The sequence below is a fragment of the Bufo bufo genome, chromosome 3 (assembly GCF_905171765.1).
Source record: "Bufo bufo chromosome 3, aBufBuf1.1, whole genome shotgun sequence".
Lineage (NCBI taxonomy): Eukaryota > Metazoa > Chordata > Amphibia > Anura > Bufonidae > Bufo > Bufo bufo.
Genome location: NC_053391.1, coordinates 246,753,078 through 246,775,817, shown reverse-complemented (window position 1 = coordinate 246,775,817; position 22,740 = coordinate 246,753,078). Strand labels below are relative to the sequence as shown.

The 22,740-nt window shown below is 44.3% G+C and overlaps 1 protein-coding gene across 1 annotated transcript in view; it reads right to left on the bottom strand.

The window, feature by feature from the left end:
• SYPL2 (synaptophysin like 2) overlaps positions 1 to 22,740 on the bottom strand; it is a 40,477-nt gene that overhangs the window by 3,915 nt on the left and 13,822 nt on the right. Inside the window, exon 4 of the mRNA XM_040424074.1 lies at positions 16,255 to 16,453. Coding sequence (XP_040280008.1) covers positions 16,255 to 16,453 — 199 coding nt within the window. The remainder of the gene's footprint in view (positions 1 to 16,254; positions 16,454 to 22,740) is intronic.

The following is a 22,740-nucleotide window of genomic DNA, read 5'->3' as shown; positions in this document are numbered from 1 at the left end:
AGTTAGTGGAATATGAGACTTTGTAAGAAAAAAAATAATAATTTCCGCTAACTTGGGCCAAAAAAATGTGTGAATGGAGCCTTACAGGGGGGTGATCAATGACAGGGGGGTGATCAGAGAGTCTATATGGGGTGATCACCCCCCTGTCATTGATCACCCCCCTATAAGGCTCCATTCAGATGTCCGTATGTGTTTTGCGGATCCGATCCATGTATCCGTGGATCCGTAAAAAACAAATGGACATCTGAATGCAGCCTTACAGGGGGGTGATCAATGACAGGGGGGTGATCAATGACAGGGGGGTGATCAGGGAGTCTATATGGGGTGATCACCCCCCTGTCATTGATCACCCCCCTATAAGGCTCCATTCAGATGTCCGTATGTGTTTTGCGGATCCGATCCATGTATCCGTGGATCCGTAAAAAACATACGGACATCTGAATGCAGCCTTACAGGGGGGAGATGAATGACAGGGGGGTGATCAATGACAGGGGGGTGATCAGGGAGTCTATATGGGGTGATCACCCCCCTATAAGGCTCCATTCAGATGTCCGTATGTGTTTTGCGGATCCGATCCATGTATCCGTGGATCCGTAAAAAACATACGGACATCTGAATGCAGCCTTACAGGGGGGTGATCAATGACAGGGGGGTGATCAATGACAGGGGGGTGATCAGGGAGTCTATATGGGGTGATCACCCCCCTGTAAGGCTCCATTCAGACGTCTGTATGTGTTTTGCGGATCCGATCCATGTATCCGTGGATCCGTAAAAAACATACGGACATCTGAATGCAGCCTTACAGGGGAGTGATCAATGACAGGGGGGTGATCAATGACAGGGGGGTGATCAGGGAGTCTATATGGGGTGATCACCCCCGTCATTGATCACCCCCCTGTAAGGCTCCATTCAGACGTCCGTATGTGTTTTGCGGATCCGATCCATGTATCAGTGGATTCGTAAAAATCATACGGACGTCTGAATGGAGCCTTACAAGGGGGTGATCAATGACAGGGGGGTGATCAATGACAGGGGGGTGATCAGGGAGTCTATATGGGGTGATCAGGGGTTAATAAGGGGATAATAAGTGACAGGGGGGGGTAGTGTAGTGGTGTTTGGTGCTACATATTGCTGAGCTGCCTGTGTCCTCTGGTGGTCGATCCAAACAAAAGGGACCACCAGAGGACCAGGTAGCAGGTATAATAGACGCTGTTATCAAAACAGCGTCTAATATACCTGTTAGGGGTTAAAAAAATCGCATCTCCAGCCTGCCAGCGAACGATCGCCGCTGGCAGACTTGAGATCCACTCTCTTACCTTCCGATCCTGTGAACGCGCGCGCCTGTGTGCGCGCGTTCACAGGAAATCTCGGCTCACGCGAGATGACGCCAATCGGCGTTAGCATAGCCTGGGAGAGCCGCCGCAATGACGCCTTTCAGCGTTAGGTGTGCGGCAAGTGTGTAACTGTCATTTTTTGTAATTTTTGTAATGTATAGGGGCAGTGATTCTAACCATTTTTGTAATATACTTTAATTACTGAAATTGTACATTTCTATTAGAAAAATAGCTCTAAAGTGGTCTATTTTGAGCCTTAGCAACGCTCCTCTGTCTTCTGTTTACATAACACAGTCAGCCTGGAGAATATCTCCAGTTATGTAAACAAAAGACAGAGGAGCGTTGCTAAGGCTCACAATAGGCCACTTTAGAGCTATTTTTCTAATAGAAATGTACAATTTCAGTAATTAAAGTATATTACAAAAATTGTCAGTATCACTGCCCCTATACATTACCAAAATAAAAAAAGAATGACAGTTACACTTTAACCACCTCCGGACCGCTGTACGCACAGACGCGTCCTGGAGGTGGTTGATTCATTCCTCCTGGACGCGCCGGCGCGTCCTCTCGCGAGACGCGAGATTTCCTGTGAACGCGCGCACACAGGCGCGCGCGCTCACAGGAACGGAAGGTAAGAGAGTTGATCTCCAGCCTGCCAGCGGCGATCGTTCGCTGGCAGGCTGGAGATGTGTTTTTTTTAACCCCTAACAGGTATATTAGACGCTGTTTTCATAACAGCGTCTAATATACCTGCTACCTGGTCCTCTGGTGGTCCCCTTTGTTTGGATCGACCACCAGAGGACACAGGTAGCTCAGTAAAGTAGCACCAAGCACCACTACACTACACTACACCCCCCCCCCCCGTGACTTATTAACCCCTTATTAGCCCCTGATCACCCCTGATCACCCCATATAGACTCCCTGATCACCCCCCTGTCATTGATTACCCCCCTGTCATTGATCACCCCCCTGTAAAGCTCCATTCAGACGTCTGCATGATTTTTACGGATCCTCTGATAGATGGATCGGATCCGCAAAACGCATCCGGACGTCTGAATGAAGCCTTACAGGGGCATGATCAATGACTGTGGTGATCACCCCATATAGACTCCCTGATCACCCCCCTGTCATTGATTACCCCCCTGTCATTGATCACCCCCCTGTAAAGCTCCATTCAGATGTCCGCATGATTTTTACGGATGCACTGATAGATGGATCGGATCCGCAAAACGCATCCGGACGTCTGAATGAAGCCTTACAGGGGCATGATCAATGACTGTGGTGATCACCCCATATAGACTCCCTGATCACCCCCCTGTAAAGCTCCATTCAGATGTCCTCATGATTTTTACGGATGCACTGATAGATGGATCCGATCCGCAAAACGCATCCGGACGTCTGAATGAAGCCTTACAGGGGCATGATCAATGACTGTGGTGATCACCCCATATAGACTCCCTGATCACCCCCCTGTCATTGATTACACCCCTGTCATTGATCACCCCCCTGTAAAGCTCCATTCAGATGTCCGCATGATTTTTACGGATGCACTGATAGATGGATCGGATCCGCAAAACGCATACGGACGTCTGAATGAAGCCTTACAGGGGCATGATCAATGACTGTGGTTATCACCCCATATAGACTCCCTGATCACCCCCCTGTCATTGATTACACCCCTGTCATTGATCAACCCCCTGTAAAGCTCCATTCAGATGTCCGCATGATTTTTACGGATGCACTGATAGATGGATCGGATCCGCAAAACGCATCCGGACGTCTGAATGAAGCCTTACAGGGGCGTGATCAATGACTGTGGTGATCACCCCATATAGACTCCCTGATCACCCCCCTGTCATTGATTACACCCCTGTCATTGATCACCCCCCTGTAAAGCTCCATTCAGATGTCTGCATGATTTTTACGGATGCACTGATAGATGGATCGGATCCGCAAAACGCATCCGGACGTCTGAATGAAGCCTTACAGGGGCATGATCAATGACTGTGGTGATCACCCCATATAGACTCCCTGATCACCCCCCTGTCATTGATTACCCCCCTGTAAAGCTCCATTCAGATGTCCACATGATTTTTACGGATGCACTGATAGATGGATCGGATCCGCAAAACGCATCCGGACGTCTGAATGAAGCCTTACAGGGGCGTGATCAATGACTGTGGTGATCACCCCATATAGACTCCCTGATCACCCCCCTGTCATTGATTACACCCCTGTCATTGATCACCCCCCTGTAAAGCTCCATTCAGATGTCCGCATGATTTTTACGGATGCACTGATAGATGGATCCGATCCGCAAAACGCATCCGGACGTCTGAATGAAGCCTTACAGGGGCATGATCAATGACTGTGGTGATCACCCCATATAGACTCCCTGATCACCCCCCTGTCATTGATTACCCCCCTGTAAAGCTCCATTCAGATGTCCGCATGATTTTTACGGATGCACTGATAGATGGATCGGATCCGCAAAACGCATCCGGACGTCTGAATGAAGCCTTACAGGGGCGTGATCAATGACTGTGGTGATCACCCCATATAGACTCCCTGATCACCCCCCTGTCATTGATCACCCCCCCTGTCATTGATCACCCCCCCTGTCATTGATCACCCCCCCTGCCAGGCTGCATTCAGATGTCCGTATGATTTTTACGGATCCACGGATACATGGATCGGATCCGCAAAACACATACGGACATCTGAATGGAACCTTATAGGGGGGTGATCAATGACAGGGGGGTGATCACCCCATATAGACTCCCTGATCACCCCCCTTTCATTGATCACCCCCCTGTCATTGATTACACCCCTGTCATTGATCAACCCCCTGTAAAGCTCCATTCAGATGTCCGCATGATTTTTACGGATGCACTGATAGATGGATCGGATCCGCAAAACGCATACGGACGTCTGAATGAAGCCTTACAGGGGCATGATCAATGACTGTGGTGATCACCCCATATAGACTCCCTGATCACCCCCCTGTCATTGATTACCCCCCTGTAGAGCTCCATTCAGATGTCCGCATGATTTTTACGGATCCACTGATAGATGGATCGGATCCGCAAAACGCATCCGGACGTCTGAATGAAGCCTTACAGGGGCGTGATCAATGACTGTGGTGATCACCCCATATAGACTCCCTGATCACCCCCCTGTCATTGATTACACCCCTGTCATTGATCACCCCCCTGTAAAGCTCCATTCAGATGTCCGCATGATTTTTACGGATCCACTGATAGATGGATCGGATCCGCAAAACGCATACGGACGTCTGAATGAAGCCTTACAGGGGCATGATCAATGACTGTGGTGATCACCCCATATAGACTCCCTGATCACCCCCCTGTCATTGATTACCCCCCTGTAGAGCTCCATTCAGATGTCCGCATGATTTTTACGGATGCACTGATAGATGGATCGGATCCGCAAAACGCATCCGGACGTCTGAATGAAGCCTTACAGGGGCATGATCAATGACTGTGGTGATCACCCCATATAGACTCCCTGATCACCCCCCTGTCATTGATTACCCCCCTGTAAAGCTCCATTTAGATGTCCGCATGATTTTTACGGATGCACTGATAGATGGATCGGATCCGCAAAACGCATCCGGACGTCTGAATGAAGCCTTACAGGGGCATGATCAATGACTGTGGTTATCACCCCATATAGACTCCCTGATCACCCCCCTGTCATTGATCACCCCCCTGTCATTGATCACCCCCCTGTCATTGATCACCCCCCTGTCATTGATCACCCCCCTGTCATTGATCACACCCCTGTCATTGATCACCCCCCCTGTCATTGATCACCCCCCCTGTCATTGATCACCCCCCTGTCATTGATCACCCCCCTGTAAGGCTCCATTCAGACATTTTTTTGGCCCAAGTTAGCGGAATTTTTTTTTTTTTTTTCTTACAAAGTCTCATATTCCACTAACTTGTGTCAAAAAATAAAATCTCACATGAACTCACCATACCCCTCACGGAATCCAAATGCGTAAAAATTTTTAGACATTTATATTCCAGACTTCTTCTCACGCTTTAGGGCCCCTAGAATACCAGGGCAGTATAAATACCCCACATGTGACCCCATTTCGGAAAGAAGACACCCCCAGGTATTCCGTGAGGGGCATATTGAGTCCATGAAAGATTGAAATTTTTGTCCCAAGTTAGCGGAACGGGAGACTTTGTGAGAAAAAAATTAAAAATATCAATTTCCGCTAACTTGTGCCAAAAAAAAAAAATTTCTATGAACTCGCCATGCCCCTCATTGAATACCTTGGGGTGTCTTCTTTCCAAAATGGGGTCACATGTGGGGTATTTATACTGCCCTGGCATTCTAGGGGCCCCAAAGCGTGAGAAGAAGTCTGGTATCCAAATGTCTAAAAATGCCCTCCTAAAAGGAATTTGGGCACCTTTGCGCATCTAGGCTGCAAAAAAGTGTCACACATCTGGTATCGCCGTACTCAGGAGAAGTTGGGGAATGTGTTTTGGGGTGTCATTTTACATATACCCATGCTGGGTGAGAGAAATATCTTGGTCAAATGCCAACTTTGTATAAAAAAATGGGAAAAGTTGTCTTTTGTCAAGATATTTCTCTCACCCAGCAAGGGTATATGTAAAATGACACCCCAAAACACATTCCCCAACTTCTCCTGAATACGGCGATACCACATGTGTGACACTTTTTTGCAGCCTAGGTGGGCAAAGGGGCCCATATTCCAAAGAGCACCTTTAGGATTTCACAGGTCATTTACCTACTTACCACACATTAGGGCCCCTGGAAAATGCCAGGGCAGTATAACTACCCCACAAGTGACCCCATTTTGGAAAGAAGACACCCCAAGGTATTCCGTGAGGGGCATGGCGAGTTCCTAGAATTTTTTATTTTTTGTCACAAGTTAGTGGAAAATGCTGATTTTTTTTTTTTTTTCATACAAAGTCTCATATTCCACTAACTTGTGACAAAAAATAAAAACTTCCATGAACTCACTATGCCCATCAGCGAATACCTTGGGGTCTCTTCTTTCCAAAATGGGGTCACTTGTGGGTAGTTATACTGCCCTGGCATTCTAGGGGCCCAAATGTGTGGTAAGGAGTTTGAAATCAAATTCTGTAAAAAATGACCTGTGAAATCCGAAAGGTGCTCTTTGGAATATGGGCCCCTTTGCCCACCTAGGCTGCAAAAAAGTGTCACACATCTGGTATCTCCGTACTCAGGAGAAGTTGGGGAATGTGTTTTGGGGTGTCATTTTACATATACCCATGCTGGGTGAGAGAAATATCTTGGCAAAAGACAACTTTTCCCATTTTTTTATACAAAGTTGGCATTTGACCAAGATATTTATCTCACCCAGCATGGGTATATGTAAAAAGACACCCCAAAACACATTCCTCAACTTCTCCTGAGTACGGAGATACCAGATGTGTGACACTTTTTTGCAGCCTAGGTGGGCAAAGGGGCCCATATTCCAAAGAGAACCTTTCGGATTTCACAGGTCATTTTTTAGAGAATTTGATTTCAAACTCCTTACCACACATTTGGGCCCCTAGAATGCCAGGGCAGTATAACTACCCCACAAGTGACCCCATTTTGGAAAGAAGAGACCCCAAGGTATTCGCTGATGGGCATAGTGAGTTCATGGAAGTTTTTATTTTTTGTCACAAGTTAGTGGAATATGAGACTTTGTATGAAAAAAAAAAAAAAATAAATCATCATTTTCCACTAACTTGTGACAAAAAATAAAAAATTCTAGGAACTTGCCATGCCCCTCACGGAATACCTTGGGGTGTCTTCTTTCCAAAATGGCGTCACTTGTGGGGTAGTTATACTGCCCTGGCATTCTAGGGGCCCAAATGTGTGGTAAGGAGTTTGAAATCAAATTCTGTAAAAAATGACCTGTGAAATCCGAAAGGTGCTCTTTGGAATATGGGGTCCTTTGCCCACCTAGGCTGCAAAAAAGTGTCACACATCTGGTATCTCCGTACTCAGGAGAAGTTGGGGAATGTGTTTTGGGGTGTCATTTTACATATACTCATGCTGGGTGAGAGAAATATCTTGGCAAAAGACAACTTTTCCCATTTTTTTATACAAAGTTGGCATCTGACCAAGATATTTCTCTCACCCAGCATGGGTATATATAAAATGACACCCCAAAACACATTCCCCACCTTCTCCTGAGTACGGAGATACCAGATGTGTGACACTTTTTTGCAGCCTAGGTGTAAAAAGTGGCCTGGTCTTTCAGGGTGTTTAAGCACTGGGGGCTGAGGTGGTTAAATTCTTCAAATCCATTACTTTTTTTTTTTAATGAAATATATTTTTTATTGAAATAACATTTTGTCATATACAAAAGATAAAGAAATGACATATATTTGTGTTGATAAATGATAAAGCAAGATAAGAGTACAAATATTGCCCTTTTTCATAAACAGTTGTACAGTGATGTCTATATAAATAGCAACGTACATAAGCCAAACCAGATAAGTCCCCCCCCCCTCCCCCAACAATAACCATGCAAATCCATTACTTAGAATGTCCTATAATGTCTTTTTTATTAAAGGGAACATGTCACCTGGTTTAGGACTATCAGCATGATGTTATGCAGCTGGGATTTAGGGTCCCAAACCTGCGCATGTCAAACCTGTTTGGCTCTATAAAGTTCAGTAAATGAAGATGTACCATATTTTTCGCTTTATAAAACGCACCTGATGGTTTTTGAGGAGGAAAATAAGAAAAAAATATTTTGAACCAAAAGGTGTGCTGGGTTTTGAACTAATGGTGGTCTGAGGATGACGCACTGTTATGGGGATCTGTGGATGACGCACTGTTATGGGGTATCTGTGGATGACACACTGTTATGGGGGATCTGTGGATGACACACTGTTATGGGGGATCTGTGGATGACACACTGTTATGGGGGATCTGTGGATGACACACTGTTATGGGGGATCTGTGGATGACACACTGTTATGGGGGATCTGTGGATGACACTGTTATGGGGGATCTGTGGATGACACTGTTATGGGGGATCTATGGATGACACTATAATGGGGAATCTGTGGATGATACTGTTATGGGGGAATCTGTGGATATAACCCCCATCATCCTAAAGAATACACTGAAGTACTGTAGGTACTGTACATTGGTATATTCTTAAGTATGAGGGGAGTTATAGTGACATTAAATATGAACACTGTCCAGGGACTGTACCAATATAAGCTTACGGTAACTGATATGACTACCGTATAACCCCCCTCATCCATAGGAATGCACCCATTCCTATGGATGAGGGGGGTTATAGTCATATTTCATATATACACATGCCAATTACAGAACAGTCCCTGGACTGTCCATATTAAATATGACTATAACCCCCCTCATCCATAGGAATCCACCCATATACTGCAGTTCATGGGTGCATTCCTATGGATAAGGGGGGTTATAGTCATATTTAAAGGGGTTTTCTCATCTCAGACAATGGGGGCATATTGCTAGGATATGCCCCCATTGTCTTATAGGTGCGGGTCTCACCACTGGGACCCGCACCTATATCGAGACCGGAGCCCCGAAAGTGAAGGAGAGCGCACTGTGCATGCACAGCCGCCCTCGATTCATTTCTATGGGGCCGCCGAAAATAGCCGAGCGCTGGCTTGGCTAGTGCCGTATGCGCGGCACGCTCCCATTCACTTCTATGGGAGAGGCGGGGATTAGCGCTTGGTGGTGGACGGACCCCAGGAAATCTGGGGTCCTCCAGCCACAGCGCTCCCCGCTCCATTCTCGATATAGGTGTGGGTCCCAGTGGTGGGACCCGCACCTATCAGACAATGGGGGCAAATCCTAGCGATATGCCCCCATTGTCTAAGATCAGAATACCCCTTTATTATAGACCAGGCATGCTCAACCTGCGGCCCTCCAGCTGTTGTAAAACTACAACTCCCACAAAGCCCTGCTGTAGTGTGATAGCTGTAGGCTGTTCAGGTATGCTGGGAGTTTTGCAACAGCTGGAGGGCCGCAGGTTGAGCATGCCTGATATAGACACATGCCAATTACAGAACAGTGTTTATTTTAAATATGTATATAACCCCCCCCACATCCATAGGAATCCACCCATATACTGCAGTACATGAGTGGTTTCCTATGGATGAGGGGGGTTATAGTCATATTTAATATAGACATGTAGGGAGCTGATTCGGGGGGGTGGGGGGTGGAGCAGGATGCGCTCACCACCAATCAACTGGATAGCCAGGCAGCACAGAGGAGAAGGGATCCTCCTGCTGCTTCGGCTGTGGTGAGTAAAGGACGTGTGGGCTGGCGGCAGTACAGCGCATACAGAGAGGCCGCCAGCCCGCCCAACAATAGTAATAGTGAATGGAAACGAGGGCTGCTGCCATTATTTCACTTTTAGTGAAGCCGCCAGCCTGCCCAAGGTGATTTATGCGCGGGCTGGAGGTTTCACTGAAGACTAACTTCTGCTGCCAGCCGGCGCTAACTCCCGGCCGCCCACCCACAGTTTCATGGCAGCTCAGGAGCCGTTAGTGAGAACTCCTGAGCTGCTGTAGCCTGCACATTTGGGGTCACCTTTCGTTTATAAGATGCACTGACTTTTTCCCTCCACTTTGGAGGGAAAAAAATGTGTCTTATAAAACGAAAAATACGGTAACTTACCATAAGATGAGTCCAGGACTCATCTCCAGTGGCACTGTGTGCATGCAGATTGCACAGATGAAAAACGGTACATCTTGCTTCACTACACTTGCCAAACTCATCAGAAGCATGTGCAGTGAAGTAAGGGTACCACCCAATTATCCAGGCAAACACAAATGGTCCTACCTGGCTCTTAAATGTGAAAATAAGAAAAAAAAAAGATATTGAATAAATTTTCTAATAAATTATATACAGTATAATAGTGTATTGAAAAGTGAATTTTATGTGTTTGCCTAGAAGATCTGTAAAGGGGTTGTCTGAATGGTTAAAATGTTCTTTTAATGCTCAGAAAATTAAAATGGAGTGCGGTAGCTAAGTCATCCCACTTCTCTTTCATGGCTAGTAAAGAAACTGTCACGGATGGTGTTGCAGAAAACTGGAAGTTATAAATAAACATCCGACTGACTTGATCCCAAACTAAGGAACATATGGGTGAGCCCTATAAAACCCCTAGAGCTCTCCCTGACTGCTTTTCCCATGCAAAGATCTTTATGATAGATGATTGCATGCCCTCGTACCTAGACTGAGTGACACCTGAAAACCCTATAATAGTGAGAAGACACGACCACCGACTCCCTGCACTAAATACGGAGGGAGTCAGGGTCACCTAGAATCAAGCCAGCACGGAAACACAAATAAATGAAAAGACTTATCTGAGGAACCAGCAGTTGCAGCCTCTTGCAGTGAACACAATCCAGGAAGTAGTATAAACCGCAAAGTGAGGCAGTATGGGAGGGAATATAAAGGGAGGCAATCAGTGTAAATAGATGACAGCTGGGAGAAGGAAAAGAGATGACAAAGTGAAACCAAAACAAAGAACATCATGCAAGAGGTACAGAAGAACGTCTGCCACAGCTTCTCAGAGAGTTGGCGGTGACAGTACCCCTCCCTCTACGAGTGGACTCCGGACACTCAGAGCCCACCTTCTCAGGATGGGACCTATGGAAAGCCCTGATAAGACGAGTGGCCTTAATGTCCGCCATTGGGACCCACATCCTCTCCTCAGGACCATAACCCTCCAAATGAACGAGGTACTGGAGAGAACCGTGGATAATGCGAGAATCCACAATCCTAGAGACCTGAAATTCAAGATTACCATCAACAACAATCGGAGGAGGAGGCAAAGAGGAGGGTACAGTGGGTTGGACATACGGTTTTAATAGGGACCTGTGAAAAACATTATGGATCTTCCAAGTCTGAGGAAGATCAAGACGGAAGGCAACGGGATTGATGACGGACAGGATCTTGTAAGGCCCAATAAACTTAGGACCCAACTTCCAGGAGGGAACCTTCAGTTTGATATTCTTTGTAGACAACCACACCAGATCACCCACATTCAGGTCCGGACCAGGCACACGTCTCTTATCCGCCACACGCTTATATCTCTCACTCATCCTCTTCAGATTACCCTGAATCTTTTGCCAAATAAATGACAAAGACGAGGAAAATCTCTCCTCATCAGGTAAACCAGAAGACCTCTCTCCAGAGAATGTCCCAAACTGCGGATGAAACCCATATGCACCAAAAAATTGTGACTTATCCGAGGACTCCTGGCGACGGTTATTTAAAGCAAACTCAGCAAGGGACAAAAATGAACACCAATCCTCCTGATTCTCTGCCACAAAACAGCGCAGATATGTCTGCAGATTCTGATTGACGCATTCGGTCTGGCCATTCGACTGTGGGTGAAAAGCAGAAGAGAACGACAACCGAACCCCCTAGCGAGAACAGAAGGCCTTCCAGAATCTGGAAACAAACTGCGTGCCCCTATCAGAAACTATGTCTGAAGGAATGCCATGCAATTTGACAATGTGATCAACAAATGCTTGCGCCAGCGTTTTAGCATTGGGTAACCCAGGAAAGGGAATGAAATGCGCCATTTTGCTAAAACGGTCCACTACTACCAGAATCACAGTCTTCCCCGAGGAACGAGGCAGGTCTGTAATGAAGTCCATGGACAGATGCGTCCAAGGACAGGAAGGAATGGGTAACAGGAGGAGAGAACCCGATGGCCGTGAATGAGGGACCTTGGCACGAGCGCAGGTCTCGCAGGCTGCCACAAAACCCTCAACCGTCTTACGAAGAGCCGGCCACCAGAATCTCCGAGCAATGAGATCCACTGTGGCTCTACTCCCCGGGTGCCCAGCAAGGACAGTATCGTGGTGCTCCTTAAAAACCTTGTGTCGTAAAGCGAGAGGCACAAACAACCTCCCAGGAGGACAAAGATCAGGAGCCTCTGCCTGGGCTGCCTGAACCTCTGCCTCCAAATCAGGATAAAGAGCAGAGACGACCACCCCTTCAGCCAAAATGGGACCCGGGTCTTTAAAGTTCCCCCCTCCCGGAAAACAACATGACAGGGCATCAGCCTTCACATTTTTAACCCCAGGGCGGAACGTGACAACAAAATGAAACCTAGAAAAGAATAAAGACCATCAGGCCTGTCTCGTGTTCAGACGCTTGGCTGATTCCAAGTAGGCCAGATTCTTATGGTCGGTAAACACGGTAATAGGGTGTCTGACTCCCTCTAGCCAATGGCGCCATTCCTCAAAAGCTAATTTGATGGCCAACAACTCCCTATCTCCCACATCGTAATTTCTCTCTGCGGAGGAGAGTTTCTTTGAGAAAAAGGCACACGGTTGCCATTTGGCAGGAGATGGACCCTGAGACAAGACAGCACCCACACCCACCTCAGAAGCGTCCACCTCAACAATGAAAGGCAGAGAGACATCAGGTTGTACCAAGATGGGAGCGAAAGCAAAACTCTCTTTGATACTAGAAAAGGCCTTAAAGCGCATCTACCGACTAGGAGGAAAAATCGACCCCCTTTTTAGTCATATCAGTGAGTGGCTTAACAACAGAGGAATAATTCAAAATGAACTTCCTGTAATAATTGGCAAAACCCAAAAACCGCATCAGCGCCTTCTGATTCTCAGGAAGCTCCCAATCAAGCACAGCGCGGACCTTCTCAGGGTCCATGCGAAAACCAGAAGCGGAGAGAAGAAAACCCAGAAATTGAATTTCTGGAACCGCAAACACACATTTTTCCAGTTTAGCGTACAATTTATTCTCCCGCAGAATGAGCAAGACCTGACGTAGGTGGTCCCTATGAGTTTTTGAAATCAAGAGAAAAAATCTAAATGTCATCTAGATACACCAGTACAAATTTCCCCAATAAATGATAAAAAATGCTGTTCACAAAATGTTGGAAGACGGTTGGAGCATTGATCAAACCAAAGGGCATAACCAAATTCTCAAAATGACGCTCAGGGGTATTGAAGGCCGTCTTCCATTCGTCCCCTTCCCTGACCCTGACTAGGTTGTATGCCCCTCTTAAATCCAACTTAGAAAAAACTTGAGCCCCAACAATCTGGTTAAACAGGTCCGGGATCAGAGAAAGCAGATAAGGGTCACGAATTGTGATACAGTTCAGCTCCCTGAAATCCAGATATGCTCTTAAAGAACCATCTTTTTTCTTAACAAAAAAAAAAAAACAGCGGCAACAGGTGACTTCGAGGGTCGGCTGTGTCCCTTTCTCAGGCTCTCAGAGATATAAGTACCATAGCGACTCTTTCAGGTTGGGAGAGATTATATAAACGTGATTTTGGCAGCTTGGCGCCTGGGATGAGATTAATAGGGCAATCGTACTCCCAGTGAGGGGGCAGCTCCTGGACACCACTCTCTGAAAACACATCCGAAAATTCAGAGAGAAAAGATGGTACAGTCTTGGTAGAAACCTCTGAAAGAGACGCCGTGAGGCAATTCTCTCTGCAAAAGTCACTCCAACCATTTATTTGCTTTGCTTGCCTATCAATGGTGGGGTTATGTTTAGTGAGCCAGGGTAGCCCCAACACTAGAGGAGTAGGTAATCCGCTTAGGATGAAACATGACATATCCTCAACATGAGCATCACCCACAGTCAAACGGATATTGTGAACTATGCCCTTTAACGATTTTTGAGAAAGTGGAGCGGAATCGATAGCAAAAACAGGTATATCCTTTCCCAAAGTGCATACCTGGAAACCATGTGTTATAGCAAATTGATTATCAATGAGATTGACAGCTGCTCCACTATCTACAAAAATCTCACAAACAATGTTCTTGCTATCTAGCGCCACCCTGGCAGGTAGGACAAAACGGGAACTACAAGCAAATGGCAAACCTTCAATTTCCGCATCAACCTTGCCAACAGTAACAGATGGAAAGTTTTTAGAGGGTTTTTTTCTTTTTGTTTCTTTATTACCCTCAGAAAACTCCCTGAATCTCCTAGAGGGGCAAACATTTGCCAAATGATTTATACCTCCACAACAGAAACAAACCCTCCTCTGAGAGCTGAATCCTCTACTATCAGAGGCAAGCAAACCCAGCTTCATGGCCTCCTCCTCAGAGGGGATTGAGATAGACTGAGCCCCCTGCGCACTGGATGAGACAGTGATCTCTCCTCTCTCTCTAAGACGCCTGTCAATACGAACAGCTCGAGACATGGCAGACTCCAAGGAGGCAGGTCTCTCATGAAAGGCAAAAGCATCTTTCAATCCCTCCGAAAGACCATGGCAAAATTGACTTCGGAGTGCAGCATCATTCCAACCAGTATCAGCTGCCCATCTCCGAAATTCTGAACAATATATCTCTCCGGACTGTTTACCCTGGCATAAAAGACGCAGTTTAGATTCAGCCAGAGCAATACGATCCGGGTCATCATATACCTGCCCCAGGGCTACAAAAAATTCATCCACCGATCGGAGGGGCCGTGCCCCCACCGGCAGCGATGAGGCCCAAGACTGAGCGTTATCCCTGAGCAGCGAGATGATGATCCCCACCCTCTGCTCCTCATCACCAGAGGAATGGGGAAGTAGGCGAAAATTGAGTTTGCAAGCCTCTCTAAAAAAACAAAATTCTCACTACCCCCGGAGAACGTATCCGGAAGCGAGATCTTAGGCTCGGAACAAACTCCATAAACGCAAGCAGAACCAGTCACCTGAAACTGAGACACAGTTTTATGGAGATCTGCTACCTCCAGTGAATGACCCTGCATGTGGTCAATCAAGGCTGAAACCGGATCCATGCTTAAGACGGTTATGGCGGTTTATAATGTCACGGATGGTGTTGCAGAAAACTGGAAGTTATAAATAAACATCCGACTGACTTGATCCCAAACTAAGGAACATATGGGTGAGCCCTATAAAACCCCTAGAGCTCTCCCTGACTGCTTTTCCCATGCAAAGATCTTTATGATAGATGATTGCATGCCCTCGTACCTAGACTGAGTGACACCTAAAAACCCTATAATAGTGAGGGGACACGACCACCGGCTCCCTGCGCTAAATACGGAGGGAGTCAGGGTCACCTAGAATCAAGCCAGCACGGAAACACAAATAAAGGAAAAGACTTATCTGAGGAACCAGCAGTTGCAGCCTCTTGCAGTGAACACAATCCAGGAAGTAGTATAAACCGCAAAGTGAGGCAGTATGGGAGGGAATATAAAGGGAGGCAATCAGTGTAAATAGATGACAGCTGGGAGAAGGAAAAGAGATGACAAAGTGAAACCAAAACAAAGAACATCATGCAAGAGGTACAGAAGAACGTCTGCCACAGCTTCTCAGAGAGCTGGCGGTGACAGAAACAGAGGAAGGGGATAGCTTATCTATTGTACTTAGCCACACAGCCAGCCCCTTCAGGCTTTATTTCTGTGTCATGCACCTGGAAGTGCAATGGGACAGGCAGGCATTGGGGCTACTATATAGCATGATATATGTTACTAAATTTCTTCTAGGCATTATTCACTGAAATCTATCTGTATAGTGCCACCTGCTGTTTGCCCTTTTTCTAAATTCTCTGTCCAGCTCACTGAGGTTGACATACATGCTCAGTTCCATCCTTCAACTGCCATAAGCTGCATCAGAAAGTGCACACCCCCTGAGCTAGCAGAGCAATTGCAGCAATTAATGGGGGATATCTGAATCCATGTCAGGGACATAGCTGGTTCTAAATTTGTTAGAAAGAACTTACATGTAGTATATATCTGCTTTTCATTTTTCACATTACTCATGGAATAACCCATTTAATCTGCCTTGAAGTCAATCGTTTCCAACAATTATAAATGCATCTCATTAGTATTTTTAAAAGTTTCATCCAGCTCTCCCTTTTTTTTTTTAGTTCCCTATTAATAGTTCTTACTAGAGCCACTTACCACAATTGGAACTCTCCGTATCTGAGTGTATCGTTCATGGAAGACCAAGTAAATTACCAGTGCAAACATGGAATACAAGAAAGCAAACACTGACAAAGTAACAAAGAATTCAGCTGGTGCAGAGAAGTCTCCTGAGAGATGCAAAATACGTCTTTCAGTTTCCACACAGTGTGGCATCTCATAGCGCTGTCGATACAGCCTAAGGACATATACAAAAATACAATCAGATATATAATGCAGGAGTAGAAAAAAGTGTATCAAGAGCTACTATTCACATTTTATTATATACGGTAAGCATGTAGTTATGCAATCAAAATAGTAAACAAATGATAAATATAAATGGTGACATAATATTGAATGGCATAACAGCATATGAAATGTCTAGTCTTAAGATTTATATTCTTCAACAATGAAATTGCAATGCTAAGAAAGGAAAATCATGTGATTATGGAAATCACAGAATCGGTGGACATGTAATGATATGTAAAGTACGGTATATGGGGCGGCTCACCCTGATTTAGGATTTCTACGGTCCTCCAACTAAGGTTGATGCACCCAAATCAAGAGATTAGGAATGTGGCAGGATTGAAATATTTAGAAGGGCACTCAACACATGGAGTCACATCGAAATCGGAAAATTCTAATATAATACGATTTATTGAACATAATCTAAAATAGATGACAATGGCAATATAAAATCAGCAACAATGAAACAAAATACGATGTGTCATAGAAGCATAAAATGGTAGTCAATAGAGCAATATAGATAATATAAAAGTGATGTAAAAAAGGGGGGTTTCAATTAAAATGTCCAGTACCACAAAAAACGCAGGTCAACACCACATCCAGATTAGGTTCCTAAATCTGCAGGAACCTATGGAGGACTTTCAATAATATTGTGGTAAATAATGATATGATCTAAGGCCGTCTATGTTAAAACCATTTCGTGGCATCCCACATTTTCGAATGGTGATAAAAAATCGGCACAGCAGCAATATTCGATGAGTTAGATATAGGAGTCTTTACTTATCTTGTATGTATAAGAGCTTGTCTGAAGCCTTCTGCTAGTAATCGCTGTAGCAGTAGTCAGGCTGTACACTGTAGGGTATGAAGATTTTGTGTTTGACGTCCCACGTGTATCGGACTTAACTTTCGGCGTCCCACGTGTCACTACCTTCAAACACGGATTTGGTAGTTATCAACCCAGACACTACGATAATCGAGTCCCGCACATTGGATGGATCTTTTTTCGGGTACAGCAAAAGTAAGTGCTTGCCTCTTCCTCGATCCTGTGGGCGTTACTCTCCAGGTACAGCAAACAGGATCGAGGAAGAGGCAAGCACTTACTTTTGCTGTACCCGAAAAAAGATCCATCGAATGTGCGGGACTCGATTATCGTAGTGCCTGGGTTGATAACTACCGAATCCGTGTTCGAATTTAGTAACACATGGGACGCCAAAAGTTAAGTCCGATACACGTGGGACGCCGAACATAAAATCTTCATACCCTACAGTGTATAGCCTGACTACTGCTACAGCGATTACTACCAGAAGGCTTCAGACAAGCTCCTATACATAAAAGATAAGTAAAGACTCCTATATCTAACTCATCGAATATTGCTGCTGTGCTGTCTTTTTATCACCATTCGAAAATGTGGGACGCTACAAAATGGTTTTAAAGAGGACCTTTCACCTGAAAATGCAAGTTAAACTAAAGATATACCCTTACTTGCCGGCCCCCGGTGATGCTTATTCAGTTGTTCATTTTGCACTCAGTGCCCCTGTTTGTCCGCGGTGCCCACCCGCAATATTTCCCGCCTTCTATGCTAATGAGCCATCCGGCTCAACTGGGTGGGCCTGCAATAGTTCTCCCGGGCGTGTCTTCTCCCTGGCACGGAGCGCATCCAATCAGCGCGCTCCGCTCTTAGCCAGGGAGAAGAAGCTCCAGTTCTCGCGAGATTCTTGCGGCTCAGGATGGATGTTCTTGCAAATCTCGTTCATCGGTGACATGACCTAAGTGCAGCTCAGCCCCTTTAACCTCTTAAGGACACCGGGTGTACAGGTACGCCCTGATGTCCTGGTACTTAAGGACACAGGGCGTACCTGTACGTCCTGTGTATTTCCAATCACCGTTGCGCAGTGGGCGGTGATCTGAACAAGGTGCCTGCGATCACCGCAGGTCAATTCAGACCTGCGGTATGCGACTTTTACGGGAGTTGCGGCGGGTGGTCGGAGGTGCCATTAGGTCCCCCTGCGGCTGTAAGGGGGACCCGATGGCATGGAAGGCAGCGCGATGCCTTCCTTAGGCATCGGCGCTGCCTTCTGGTGACGAACCTGTGAGATCCAGCCCCCTGGATCTCACAGGCCGGAAGCTGTATGAGTAATACACACTTTATTACTCATACAGCCAATGCATTCCAATACAGAAGTTTTCCCCCCAAAAAATTAAGTTTCAAGTAAAAAAACAAACAAACATCATTTCCCCAAATAAAGTAAAAAAAATTGGTAGAAAATAGGAAAAAATAAATAAAGTAGACATATTAGGTGTCGCCGCGTTCATATCGACCGGCTCTATAAACATATCACATGACCTAACCCCTCAGATGAACACCGTAAAAAATAAAAAATAAAAACTGTGCTAAATAAAATAAAAATGGTCACCTTACATCACAAAAAGTACAACAGCAAGCGATTAAAAAGGCGTATGCCCACCAAAATAGTACCAATCTAACCGTCACCTCATCCCACAAAATATTAGCCCCTACCTAAGACAATCGCCCAAAAAAAAATATATGGCTCAGAATATGGAGACACTAAAACATCATTTTTTTTGTTTTAAAAAAGCTGTTGTGAAAAACTTAAGTAAATAAAAAAAAAGTATACATATTAGGTATCGCCGTGTCCGTAATAACCTGCTCTATAAAAATATCACATGACCTAACCCCTCAGATGAACACCGTAAAAAAAAAAATATAAAAACGATGTAAAAAAAAGCAATTTTTTGTCACCTTACATCACAAAAAGTGTAATGGCAAGCGATCAAAAAGTCATATGCACCCCAAAATAGTGCCAATCAAACCGTCATCTCATCCCGCAAAAAATTAGATCCAACCTAAGAAAATCGCCCGTAAAAAAAAAATATAGCTCAGAATATGGAGAGCCTAAAACATAATTTCTTTTGTTTTAAAAAAGCTGTTATTGTGTAAAACTTAAGTAAATTAAAAAAAGTATACATATTAGGTATCGCCGTGTCCGTAATAACCTGCTCTATAAAAATACCCCATGACCTAACCCCTCAGGTGAACACCGTAAAAAAAATATAAAAAACGATGTAAAAAAAGCAATTTTTGTCACCTTACATCACAAAAAGTGTAATAGCAAGCGATCAAAAAGTCATATGCACCCCAAAATAGTGCTAATCAAACCGTCATCTCATCCCGAAAAAAATGAGATCCTACCTAAGACAATCTCCCAAAAACTGAAAAAACTATGACTCTCAGACTATGGAGACACTAAAACATGATTTTTTTTTTGTTTCAAAAATGATATTATTGTGTAAAACTTACATAAATAAAAAAAAAGTATACATACTGGGTATCACTGCGTCTGTAATAACCTGCTCTATAAAAATATCACATGACCTAACCCCTCAGATGAACACCGTAAAAAAAAAAAAAAAAAATGGTGTAAAAAAGGCCATTTTTGTCACCTTACATCACAAAAAGTGTAATAGCAAGCGATCAAAAAGTCATACGCACCCCAAAATTGGGCCAATCAAACCATCATCTCATCCCGCAAAAAATCATACCCTACCCAAGATAATCGCTCAAAAACTGAAAAAACTATGGCTCTCAGACTATGGAAACACTAAAACATTATTTTTTTGGTTTAAAAAATCAAATCATTGTGTAAAACTTACCGTACATAAATAAAAAAAATTGTATACATATTAGGTATCGCCGCATCCGTAATACCATGCTCTATAAAAATATCACATGACCTAACCCCTCGGGTGAATACCGTAAAAAAAAAAAGTGTAAAAAAAGCTATTTTTGGTCACCTTACATCACAAAAAGTGTAATAGCAAGCGTTCAAAAAGTCATACGCACCCCAAAATAGTGAAAAACTGAAAAAACTATGGCTCTCAGACTATGGAGACACTAAAATATGATTTTTTTTGTTTCAAAAATGAAATCATTGTGTAAAACTTACATAAATAAAAAAATTGTATACATATTAGGTATCTCGGTGTCCGTGACAACCTGCTCTATAAAAATACCACATGATCTAAACTGTCAGATGAATGTTGTAAATTAAAAAAAAGGTGCCAAAACAGCTATTTCTTGTTACCTTGCCTCACAAAAAGTGTAATATAGAGCAACCAAAAATCATATGTACCCTAAACTAGTACCAACAAAACTGCCACCCTATCGCGTAGTTTCTAAAATGGGGTCACTTTTTTGGAGTTTCTACTCTAGGGGTGCATGAGGGGGGCTTCAAATGGGACACGGTGTCAAAAAACCAGTCCAGCGAAATCTGCCTTCCAAAAACCGTATGCCATGTGCCCATACAGCAGTTTACGACCACATATGGGGTGTTTTTGCAAACTACAGAATCAGAGCCATAAATATTGAGTTTTGTTTGGCTGTTAACCCTTGCTTTGTAACTGGAAAAAAATTAATAAATGGAAAATCTGCCAAAAAAGTGAAATTTTTAAATTGTATCTCTATTTTCCATTAATTATTACGGAACACCTAAAGGGTTAACAATGTTTGTAAAATCAGTTTTGAATATCTTGAGGGGTGTAGTTTCTAGAATGGGGTCAATTTTGGGTGGTTTCTATTATCTAAGCCTCACAAAGTGACTTCAGATCTAAACTGGTCCTTAAAAAGTGGATTTTGAAAATTTCTGAAAAATTTCAAGATTTGCTTCTAAACTTCAAAGCCTTGTAACACCCCCAAAAAATAAAATATAATTCCCAAAATGATCCAAACATGAAGTAGACATATGGGGAATGTAAAGTAATAACTATTTCTGGAGGTATTACTATGTATTATAGAAGTAGAGAAATTGAAACTTAAAAATTTGCTAATTTTTCCAAATTTTTCGTAAATTTTGTATTTTTTTATAAATAAAAATGATTTTTTTTTTCACTTCATTTTACCAGTGTCATGGAGTACAATGTGTGGCGAAAAAACAATCTCAGAATGGCCTGGATAAGTCAAAGCGTTTTAAAGTTATCCCCACATAAAGTGACACTGGTCAGATTTGCAAAAAATGGCCTGGTCCTTAAAGGGAACCTGTCACCAGGATTTTGTGCATAGAGCTGGGGACATGGGCTGCTAGATGGCCGCTAGCACATCTGCAATACCCAGTCTCCATAGCTCTCTGTGCTTTTATTGTGTTAAAAAACCGTCTTGATCCATATGCAAATGAAACTGATATGAGTCCTGTGTCCGGAGATGAGTCCAATTTTCTGAGCGCAGCACCGCCCCGCGTCCTCCGAATCTCCTCCTTGCTGGCTGACGTCACAGAGCTGGAGCGCCGAAATCTCGCGATGCGCGAGCTAGCGCATGCGCAGTGTCGGCATCATGTTCATTCCCTGTGCTGGCATCAGCCTAGAAACGAACTATGCATGCGCTTGCTAGCGCATCGCGAGATTTCGGCGCTCCAGCTCTGTGACGTCAGCCAGCAAGGAGGAGATTCGGAGGACGCGGGGCGGGGCGGTGCTGGGCTCAGAAAATTGGACTCATCTCCGGACACAGGACTCATATCAGGTTCATTTGCATATGGATCAAAACGGTTTTTTAACACAATAAAAGCACAGAGAGCTGTGGGGACTGGGTATTGCAGATGTGCTAGCGGCCATCTAGCAGCCCATGTCCCCAGCTCTATGCACAAAATCCTGGTGACAGGTTCCCTTTAAGGTGAAAATGAGCCCGGTCCCTAAGGGGTTAAAGTGAATGGCGTTGAATGTGATACCAAGCATAGCTGCTATATAATGTACGGCACTGTTCTTGGTAAGCTGTGAGAAGAACGTGGCACTCACAGGAGCGCCGGTGCCTACTCAAACAGCTGTTTGGCGGGATCAGCTGATCAGAGGATAGGTCATCAGTATTAAAATGTTGAAAAACCCTCTAAAATGTGATTTTATAAAGTACCTACACCTTGTAGAGTGCAATGTATTACTTTAGTTAAGTGTATCAAAGAAATTTTGAGAGCATGAGGAAAATCTCAAAGTTCTGTTTTACAGTGAATATCCACCCTGTTATTTTGGTACAGAATTCCTGATCCTTACTAGGGGGAGCTTGGACAGAACAAAAAATAAATAAAAACATATATTGTTGCAAGAAAAGTAAATAAATGTTTTTGAGTTACCTGGATTTCTGTCTTTATTACAAAAAAATGGGCACAAAATAAGTGAACCTCTTAAAGGGTTTTTCCATTATTTTAATATTGATGACCTATCCTCAAGATAGGTCATCAA